The sequence below is a fragment of the Gossypium hirsutum genome, chromosome D10 (genome assembly GCF_007990345.1).
Source record: "Gossypium hirsutum isolate 1008001.06 chromosome D10, Gossypium_hirsutum_v2.1, whole genome shotgun sequence".
Lineage (NCBI taxonomy): Eukaryota > Viridiplantae > Streptophyta > Magnoliopsida > Malvales > Malvaceae > Gossypium > Gossypium hirsutum.
The window spans coordinates 19,529,064-19,540,659 of NC_053446.1; the positions used below are offsets into that span (position 1 = coordinate 19,529,064).

Below are 11,596 nucleotides of genomic sequence, written 5' to 3' on the forward strand. Positions count from 1 at the left end.
AAAGAGTGCCACTTACGAAACCAACTACTCTACATTGTCATAATTTGAGTGCTCTTTATATGACTACTAATATGGTGTTTCATGGTCAAAGTAAACTCATTGAATTAAATTACCATTTTGTTCAAGAAAAAGACACCTTGAGTGCCTTGGTTAGAAAATATGTTGATTACAACTCTCAACTTGCTAATATATTTACCAATCCTTTGATACGAGATACCTTCATATGATTTTGCATTAAACTTAGTCTATGTTCTTTACCCATGCTAAGTTTGAAGAGGTATTAAAGAAATAGTTGAACAAGTTGACTCAAATGGCTGTAAATAAATTGGTATGGTTTACTCCTATGATAGCAAACAATTACCATAATATTACCATGAGTTTCTACCATAATTTTTCCATCAACTAATTGTGTTTTTTTTTCTCAATCGGTATGAATATATTAATAATAGAAAGACATTGGTAAATACCAACCTCTTTCCTAGACAAAAATATTACAAAACACCCAGATAAATAAGGTATTACAAAACATTCATCACCTATGCAAACTACTAATAGATAAAAAGAAAATATATCACCACCAAACTTTAAATAAAGCTAATCTTCTCACCCATGTTATTGCCAAAGTTGCAGCCATACCATTACCTTGCCCATAAACCAATGCGAAGTGAACACTAACCAGCTAGTTGATACAACGATCACTACTTATGAGAAGATTCCATAACAATCACGGCCGAGCATTCTTATTTAACAACCACTCCAAAACAACGCCTGATAAGTCTTCTCTTACTAACTGGCAGCAACCTTTGATAAAACATATATTATACATATCTGGCCTTGGAGCTTTGGACTCATCACAACTCCATATCACTTCCTTGATCTCTTCCACCGTGAAAAGTAACTCAAGTTTCATTGCATCTTCCTTGGGTATCTTCTTAAAGTTCAATTCCATATCCACTACCCATTTTCTCGATGTGCAACTAAAATAATTACTGAAGTAATCGAACATTTTTTTTCTTCAACAACTTTGGATCATTGCACCAAGAAGCCTTAAATTTTAGACCATGGACCATCTTCTTTTTTGATCTAATCTTTACTGCTTTATGTAAAAAAGCAAACTTGGAATCGCCTTCTCTTGTCTTATAGTATCCTAATCCTCTATGATTCTATTCACTTCCTAATATAAATTCAATACCATAAGTATAACGAAACACTCCACTCTCTTTTCATTTTGAGAAAGAGACTTTTTGGAAATCTCAAAAATTCTATAAGTTAGAGTGCAAAAATAAAGATAAAAGTAACAAAAATGAAGCAACAAAAATTTTAAAAACATGATAAAAACATGCCTTGTAAACTCATTTTTCATGTGGTCTGACTTGTCAGCATATTAATTTCTGTAAGAGAAAAAATAAAAATATTATTTTTGTAAATTTCTTTTTTATGAGTGATATACGTACAAAAGTACTTTATGATCTTGAATAATAGCTTAAGAAATAAATCAAGATTGTGAGTGGACGTTTTCTTTAATATTATATTATTTATGTCAAATCAAATCATTTTCTTAGCCAAAGACCTTTTCAATAGAGAATCATGGAAATGGGTCCGTTAATTGCTGATCAAACGATTAAAATATTGACTCCTTTCCACCTAAGATCTAGGTATAGGTCCACCCATTTTTAATAATTATCTTAAAAATGGCTCTTCCATTCTCCAAAATGGTGTACATATAAACAAGTAACATTTTAATGCGGGAATTAATTAATATAACAGAAGCTAGAAAAGTTATGCCAATTACTATTTTCTTCTTTAAATGATTAATTTAATTATCAATTATTTAAATTTTAAGTTAAAAAAATAGCCCAATTATTATGTTTTGCCATAAGCTTTTTTTAAGTAGAGATCAGATAAATGATTAATAATTTTGCACATAGATCTAAGTATATAAAAAAATTGTAAGGGAAAATATGAATGAAGAAAATAGTTTTAATGTTCAATGTTGTAATAAAAATTGTAAAAAAAATTATAAAAGGTTTATAAATTTGAAATAAAAAACAGAAAACAATAAATAATAGAACATAAATATTCATTTTATTAATTATAGCAACAAAATTAAATATTTAAACTAACTTAAATCCAATTTAAACCGTTTTTAACCTATTTTTACTCCATTTAATCGATTTTTACTATTTCAACTCTTTTCTAATTTCATGGTATCAATTGAACCATCGATTCTTGATTCAATTGGTTAGGTTAATAGGTTTCGGAATCATGATGTCCAGAGTTCAAGACGTTCCACCATATTGAAATTTCTTGCGTGGATTTTCTCCAAGATCTATTTTGAATTTAAATCTCACCATGTATAAATCATGTCTGCATATATATTTAAAATTTCAGTTTAATTATGTTTTATACTAATTTAGTTTTAGTTATAGTTATTCAGATATTTTTTGCCATAGTATTTATATTTATGGTTCTATATATAAACTCAAAAAAAATTTGACTCACAATTTTTTTCTATTGATTAATTACCATCATAATCAATTATTATATTAACTATCAAATTAATAAATCAAAATATATTTAAATAAACTTGCTGATAAATTAAAAAATCACAATAAAACAAAATATATTTAAAATTTCTAAATTTTCAATCTCTTATTTAAAGTAAAACCTCATCCAATTTATTAGATTTTAAAATGAGATCAAATTAGATAATCAACTATCTCAAAAGCCATTTTTTTTAAACAAATGAGGCCATCGTCTAGGGAATAAAAAAATGACAAATGTTAGAAATTTTGAACTTCAAAACCATCAATTGATTTTTTTAAAAAGAAAAAAATAAAAAAAACTCTATGTAATTAAATTATTAATAAATTTACGTTTTCATTATTTAATTTAAAATATATATATTAAAACTTTAAAAAAATCTAATGTTATAAAATGGTCATTGAATTATTCAAAATTTTCATTTAAATCATTTGATTGTTAAAATTATTATTGTATGGCATTTTTTATTCACACCGCCTGTACCAATTAAAAGCTCTCCTTCCCCTTATTTTCTATACTTTAGTATTGTTTTTCATAAAATAACTTTGAATGTCACAAATCTACGAACCAAAATCCAAACAGCTTTATTCTCTGATCTCAAACATTGATCACTAGATCGACTTAAATCTAAGATATGTTTATCAACTTGGATCTAAGGCAGGTTTATCTACCTGTCGCTTGGAACTCGCTAGTCAATCTTTCTTTAAAAGAAAAAAGAAAAAAAAACACTTAATAGCCTAGTAACTTAAATAAAATTTTTCAAATAGTTTAGTGACATAAATGAAAATTTTCTAATAAATCAGTAACTATTTTATAACTTTCAGAAATTGAATGATTAAATCGTAAACTTACTATCTTTTAAAAAAACAGTTGATATATATATTTAAAAATTTACTATTATATAAATATAAATATAGGTATAAACCATTATAATAATAAGACCAAAGTTCTATACATTAAAATTACATAGGATTAAACATTGCCTCCTTAACTAAATACACCAAATCATGATTCTCAAAAATCAGTTAAGAGTAAGGGATATGTTTTGCCTTTTCATTGGTTCTTCCTAGCTTCAATTATTTGTGGGCCTAACAAACAAAATGATGGGTGATAATGGCTCCATGTTTCCCTTTCCCCTACATTGAACTGAATTGTTAAGTTCCCAAAACTTTCAAAAATGAAAAGAATGATGCCTTGAAACTTGAAAGAGACAAATTAAGTTTTTAACTTTTGTGTTGCCCTTATTATATGGGGATTTTCACATGTGGGCCAATAAGAAATCAAAATCTGACGGCGATTGGACTGTACATACATACATCATAAGAGATGAAAGCCATTTTCTTTGTCCATTATTAACCCTTCATATTTCATTGAATAGAGACATTACTAATCAATCATGAACCTTTGTTCAATTTTCAATTACAAAGTCCCAATTTTGTCTTAAATCTTGTACTTTGCTTTTTCAAGGGGTTTTGATTATTAACTGCTAAAAAAGAAAAGCAAAGATGAGAAGATGGGCAAATACTTTAGGCATGCACGCGTGCCTTGCCATCCTCATGTTTGCATATTTGATCAATTGGGACCATCTCCTAGGAAGGGCTTTGAGCCCTTATTTTGTACGAAAGATGCCCAAAGCGACCAACCAGTTTTTCAGCATATGCCGTCTTCTCGGAACTGAAAATAAACATTACCTGGTCCTTTTTTTTTTTTTTGTCTTTTCTTGTCTTCAAAAATGTGAGCATGTTTCAACTCTAGCGAAAGCTCTACAGGCTTACAAGCTCATGAGGTACATCACACAAGTCAACTGTCGTCTTCCGTAGGATTTTATCTCCTTATTCAATTAAGAATTCTGATATGTTCATAAAATAGGAGTGCCTCAAAGCGCTTGAACAACTGAGACCATGTAAAATTGAAGAGTTTGCACACAGTTAAACTCAACCCCATGACATAGCTCAAGCATTAGCATCTTCCCTCATAAATGACCTATATGCCCTATGTCAACAGGTGGAGTTTAACCATGCAGAAACTTATCAATTTTCATAGTTTTGCCTATTCAAGCAATGTTCCCACTCTATGAATTAATTCAAAGAGCTATACACAAAATAGAAAAGCAAAAAAAAAAAACCCTAAAGCATAATCCTAAAAGTAAAAGAAAAATAAAATAAAATATATTTGTGGTGCCATTTTTATTTAAATAATTATTAAAAACCTAAAAGGAAAATTGGAGCATAGGGTCAGAAACCTTTCTATTTTAATTTGAAATTTTCGAGAAAAGATGGTTCACAATAAGTAAACATAATGAAAGTTTGAAAAATAGATCATTGAAGTGGTGTTAGATTACTTGATGGGATTGTATGGGACAAAGGTATAGGAAATGTTGTATTTAACAGCATGATAGGCTCTTGTCAATGTGTAGCACTATACCCTACAACTATTGGTTACACAGAATCTCTTTCATAATTTTATGTTATCTCGTCATTTGATAAAAGAAACTCAATCAATCCTTTTTCCTTGTGTATGAGCTACTTAATTGCCTTTAACCCCTTTTTTTTTTTAAGATTCCATAAACAACATGATTAGATTGTTTTGAAACTTGCGAGGTTGCGCTAATGTTATGTTGGGAAAACGTTTTATTTTTTTCTTAATCACATAATGTGAAGATAATGAAAACTAATTTAAAGTACCTGAGGAGAGTATTTAATTTAGTAATTATTAAACAGGTGATATGTTGGGTAAATGGTCTTCACATGACTAGGCCTCTCTTTTTTTCTTTTTTTTCTTTTTTCTGTGTGGCCTTTCGGTACTTGAAGAAGGGTATTTTGGCTATCAAACAATCATCCATGCAGATTTGTAGAACTTCAGTTTTTTATATAAGTAAATATCCAATTATTGTATAATTCTTTCATGTCAACTTAGCTTTATGCATCTTTTCTTTTACTTTTAAGAGGGTCTTTTAGTTAGTATTTTTTTTTCATATGATCAATATGCCATTCATATCCGTTTCACAATTCATGAAAATTAATAATCCTTTTAAGGTTCATAATTAATATCATCTCTAAAATTTGAACTTAATAATTTTCTATGAAAGTACAATCTACCTTACCATTACACTCGACGCTTATTGGTTACTCAATAATTTATACAATCCTTTGGTTGTATAGAAGGAATTGTGAGCTAGTAGTTGGTTTTAGAGGCAACTTGGTTACCCTTCCAAAAACAGTTATATGGCCGCATGGTGCAAGGTTGTGTTGAATGGCGAATTAAGAAAAACATCAAATGCTAAAAATAATCTCTAATATTATGTGAAGAACCATCTATTGCCAAAGATATATTACTCATTTGCATTTTGAATTTATACAAGAAACTATGACGTTAGCTAGTTGTTAAGGACTATGCTCTGTACATTTATATACCGCATTCAAACATCTAAAATTTTATTATAGTTCATAAGGATTTTAAAACATGCTAAATAAATAAGTGGATGAAATATTTTTCATTATCTAGTAATCTTTTGAGTTAAGCTTTTAACTCCAGAACACGTAGCATCTCCTGGGCTGGCTCCTCTTGGGTATGACAAATCATTACCTAATAAGCTAGTTCCTTTCTTTTTCAAAGTAGACCTAGTAATGTGGATAAAAGCCATCCACAGATGAAATAATTCGATCACATGGTCTTTGACAATCATACTGATACACACCATAATCATCAAACCTTGGATCGACTCTTTCAGTTATATCACTTTCCAACATTAAATATTTGTTGACTCAATCAAAAAAGTTATTTCTACCTTTTCTTCTTTTTTCTTTTCTTTTTTAACTATCTCAATTCTGTGGGGTTCTAAAATCCTTGCCATAATACACATCACTTAACCACCACATTTTTGTTCATTTCTCGAAACTGAAGGAATCACTCAACCTTTGCAACTCCGACTCCAGGTGCACTGCTTTCCGCAACAGTCTCCATTACGAACCTGGAAAATTCAAAAGCAACATTCAGTAGAAACAAGAGACACAGTTTGTATTAAAGTAAGCACCATACCATTTCAGGTGGAATCTATTAATTTTAGTGGAAGGAAAAAAAAATGTAAAACATATGGGATAAAATGTTACCTTGCTAATTTGTCCCTTGATGACTGCAAGATATAGATTGAGAGAATAAATGACAGCATTAGACCTGTTCCCGCACAAACATGAAAATTAGCAGCCATAGTGTAAATAGATCTCTCAAATTAATCAGGCATTTGCTATCAAATCTGTGCATGGTTTCACATAAAGGATGGCTATCATAGGTTTCCCCTCAGCAAAGTGACATTCTTCGAGGATTAAGTGATGCACTGCTATTAGGATCATGACAATATCGGCTTGCACAGGGTGAGTATGTGCATCCGAGACTAATATAGACCAATGTTGTCAAGGTATGCACCTAGGCACATTTGATTGGTACGTCTAGGCATGCTTTAACAAGGCAATTGAAATTAAATAAATTTAGAAAAAACAAAAACAAAAACAAAAGCCCGCATGATTAAAGTTCTCTTTAATTTCTTTCGTTGTTAACTTTTTTCATTAGATGTGCCTAAAAAATTGTCCAAATGAGAAGATTACTATATATTGATGATATATTATATTTATAGATCCAAAGTATTGACAGAGAAATATGACATTATATTTTAAATAACTATTGTAATAAATGGAAAACAATATGATAACATCTTAACCATATTATCACCAAAGTCTAAACTCCAAAAGACAAATTTATTTGGAAGATACAATCGCCCCCAGAACAGCTATTAAAGAGAGGGACAGCAATTAAATCCAATGACCGAAAGAGAATAATACAAGAAAACAACACGTCACACATCCCTCATGGGCCAATTGGCATTCACATTTTCACAGACAACCCAAATCCGAACACAACAACATAGGAAACTAGTCTGCCGTTCATTGTCTAAAATGTAAATAAGTAACTCAGTCTACAACCAAAGTTTAGAGTTACGGGGATTAGAATTACTAGTAAGAAACGGGATAGCATCAAACACTCTGCTTCTCAATAGTTTGAGTATCCAAAACATACATGAGAAGGTAAAGAAATCATGCTTATTGGCCAACAAAACAATTGCTATAGTTTATTATCATAATTAAATATCCTACGTTTATTTTATATGTAATAATATACACATAGATACAGGGAAACATATATATCTCTTGCACCTTACTTCACTCAGGTGAGCATTGTTTTCTGCCTTGCACCTGAGGCAATACAAGCGCTCTTGCGCCTAGAGTGCAGCTTGTGCCGTTGACAACATTGATATGCACTTTCTATAAGGGGAAAAATTTTCCACACATGCTTTCATAAAACAAATACGGCAAAGAACTTAGCAAATGGAAACATATGTTGCAACATACAAATGATGAGTGCTTCTGATAGCTATGAAGACTAAGACTATGAGAATTAGGAGGAAGATCAAGAAAAAAGTTAAAACAAATAGCTTTGGAACGTTAGCATTCTAAATGATTTCTGTTTCGGGAACCAAAATGTGCAAGTAGTGCAGATCATAATAAATAGATCCACCGACATATATAGTGTTGACTTTTTACCTGACCCAAACAGAACGTAAAATCCAGATGTCACATCTATCTCTAATTGTTCCTCCCTGTCATATGACCATCACAACCATATCACAATTTGTAACAAATGATGGAAGCATACGTGCATTTATATTACAAATAAGTATAATTAAAGTTAAAAAAACTATTGGTTCCTGCGTTTAAAAGTTCCAGTTGAGTCAATCAAAATTCTCAAGTTTTCAGAGGTTAAAAGCTAGGTATTATTAAGCACTTAAGATACAGCACGGATACAATCTCCTTAAGGGGTGAGCGTTTGATCGAATCGAGTGCAAAAATTTCGAATTAATCGAGTTGACGAGACGTATTTTATCATCCTAACTTTTTGAAATTTTTTCGAATCAAGTTGAGGGAAATGAAATTCAAATCGAGTCGAATTAAATTAAGTGAAATTGTTCTAGTTAAAAAAATTAAACAAGTCAAATTAAAATCTTGCTACAATGTAACTACCATATTAAAGCATATAAATTTAAAACCATATATATTTGAAAACTAAACTTGAATCATTAATTAACTTCTTTAGGTTCCAAAATTATTATTTAGAAATTTTTTAAATTTTTTACTTTCTTTACATATTTAGAATTTTTTTAAAATTTTTATAATTTTTTAAAATATATCAATTTTAGAATTTTTATAAATATTTTGAATTTTTAAAAATTATTTTGAATTTGTTTTTTGTAATTTTTGTAAAGAGGGACCAATTTACTAATTTTCAAAATTGATAGGACCAAAGGGGTATTCAAACCAATCTATTATTTGAGTTATTCGAATTTTTTGTGTTATGCGAATTGTATAATTCAACTCGACTCGAACTTAAGACATGAATTACTTATTCAAGTTAACTAGAAAAAATCGAATAACTCGATTTGATTAACTCGAAATTTGAATTTTTTTTTAAATTGAATCGAGTTTTGCTCGCCCTAGTCTCCTTTGCTTTAAATGATAATATAGGTTTCAAAGTATATTCTCCTACGCTTCTGAAAACTTGAAGGCAGACTAAATTCAGAACTAGACAAACAATGTGCATGTGGAAGAGAGATTTCAACAACAAACAAACTGACCAGGTGTATCTGACAAGCACATGTTTTGGCCAATGTTGAGGATCCCAGAATTGTTTACGAATATTTGGATGAATTTCAACATCTGTAGAAGACAAACGTAATCAGTTCCCAGTCACCCACCGGAAAATAAATAAATGAATAGTTATGATCTCTTTGAAGTACTGGATATGCTACTCTGAAAATAATGAATATGAAGAAATCTCTGCATACAATTTCACAGATGCACAAATGATGCACAACACAACAAAGCTGTGAATCAATTTACAAAAGCAATAACTCTCACATCTCTCCTGATCCAAAAACAATTTTGACCACAACTTCGCTGCAAGCATCGTAGACTATTATAATTTCCTAATACACTCTTACATGTTTCTCTATTTGTTAGCAAACTAGTACCACACTGAAACATATAGATAAGATTACATACAGTGATGAGGCATATCTACAATTTTAGCAGTGACACCATGCAAATCACCACCTGAGTACCTCTGAACGACACAAAAACCACAAGAACTCAGTCAAATCAAGCAAAATAACTAGACATGTATCAGTCAAGAAGTTACGATTTCCAAAAGCAAAGGGGTAAAAGCTACAAAAATATCTTACCAAATGCATGTCAATCATTGGAACTTCAGAACTTTTACGATTTATAAGAAAAAGCCAAGGAACAAGAAACTTCTCCTTCCCAACTTGGAATGATCTAGACGTGAGTCAAACATTGTAAAACACGGATTACTATAATAATTTCTAAAAATATTGAACTTATGAACTACAAAAACATTTTATGCAGAAGCAAAAGATAGTTGCTAAGAAAAACTGTTGGCCTTAGTTTATGAGAAAAAATTAGGAGTGGAAAGCAAAGGATAAGAATATACCAAAAAATGAGCCCAGAAGTTAAAGCTCAGGTCTGAATCTCAGACTCATTATTCGGAGTATGAAAAACGCTTACTCGAAAAAAGCTGAATGAAAATACATTTTTGGGCTCGAAAACATTTCATTCATGAATCTGAGGAATTGAATTCGATGGTTTCAATTTTCTCTTCGTTTAGCTATCGGAACCCTAGAATTTGCAACTAATGCCAAACAAAAAAAAAAAGAGGTTGAATTAAGAAAATCATAAATTTGAGTAAATTCTTACATTTTATAGGGATCAGCTCCCGTGTAACCAGTCGGCTTTGCTATAGGAATTAACACCTGCAAATTAATTTATACATAAATAAAATTTTCAAAAAAGAAACAGAAAATGGGGAAGGTTGAAGAAGAAGAAGAAGAAGAAGAAGAAGAAGAAGAAGAAGAAGAATACCTCCCGATTAACAGCAAAAATTGGGCAATGTTTCCCGATCACGTCATGCCAAACAGTTCTAGACTGAAATTAATCAAATTCAGAGATCTTAACTTCAAAATTAGATTAAAAACTTTAAAAAAAGAAAAAAGGAAAAGAAAAGACAACTGACGGAGTGGTATTGACCCATCTTGCTCATAGGAACGATGTCCCCTGGCCTGTAAGCAACGGAAATAAAAGGAAGACAAAGTAACAGCAAAACTAAAAGACACAGCGACGCCATTATTCTGCAATGTTCTCGTCAGCCGCGTTTCTTCTCTCCGCCAAGAGAATTCCGAATTACTCAACACTTGTTCCTTTTTTTATTCATTTCTAACTTTTGCTTCGATCGAGTCCACCCAGGCCAGGGGCCTGAGCCTGTTACGGAATACGGGCCAGCAGTTATCCTTTCCTCGTTTCGGTCCAAAAATAATGTTCATGCATAATAAAATATGTGGTAATTTTTTTTATAAATAAAATGATTTAGAAAGTGAAAAACTGACCAAAAATTTATAATTTAAAAAAGTAACAAATGTTGTCAATAATTCATGCCTTTAGCTTTTTATATGAATATCTTTTTTAAACATTACATGAAAGTTTGTTTTATAAGCAATATAAAATCACCTTTCAAAACTAGTTTCTATATTTGCATATCCATCATCCTACGTTTTTCTAAATATTTACAAAATAGTTATTAACATAACATCATAATGTTAAAGGTGTAATTTTCTGACGAAATTAATTGTCAGCTTATATCTATCCAAGGAAAAATTTTATATTATTTAATTTATAAATTAAGTTTTTCCAATTTTATTTTAATGAATTATCTACGAAAAAACCAAGATGAGTTTTAAATCATTACTAGATTTTATGATATACTCATTATATGTGTAAAATATTATGTATCAAATATATTTATTAAAAATTTATATAAAATCAATTCATATTTTGACTATAATAGTAAAATTAAATATTTATTATGCATGTTGTATTGAGCTCGATTTTTTATTTATTTGTTATATATAAAAAAATAAAAACATTCTTGTAAA

At 30.1% G+C, this 11,596-nt stretch overlaps 1 protein-coding gene across 1 annotated transcript; it reads right to left on the reverse strand.

Annotated features, from left to right (window-relative positions):
• Window positions 1–6,014: 6,014 nt before the first annotated feature.
• On the reverse strand, window positions 6,015–10,942 carry LOC107914547 (uncharacterized). The gene is made up of 9 exons (XM_016843487.2): window positions 10,681–10,942; window positions 10,530–10,592; window positions 10,365–10,420; window positions 9,833–9,926; window positions 9,654–9,714; window positions 9,227–9,308; window positions 8,139–8,194; window positions 6,654–6,717; window positions 6,015–6,514 (listed from the first exon to the last, which is right to left on the reverse strand). The coding sequence occupies exons 1-9, from the start codon at window positions 10,789–10,791 to the stop codon at window positions 6,451–6,453; spliced, it is 651 nt and encodes a 216-aa protein (XP_016698976.1). The 5' UTR covers window positions 10,792–10,942; the 3' UTR covers window positions 6,015–6,450.
• Window positions 10,943–11,596: the final 654 nt, after the last annotated feature.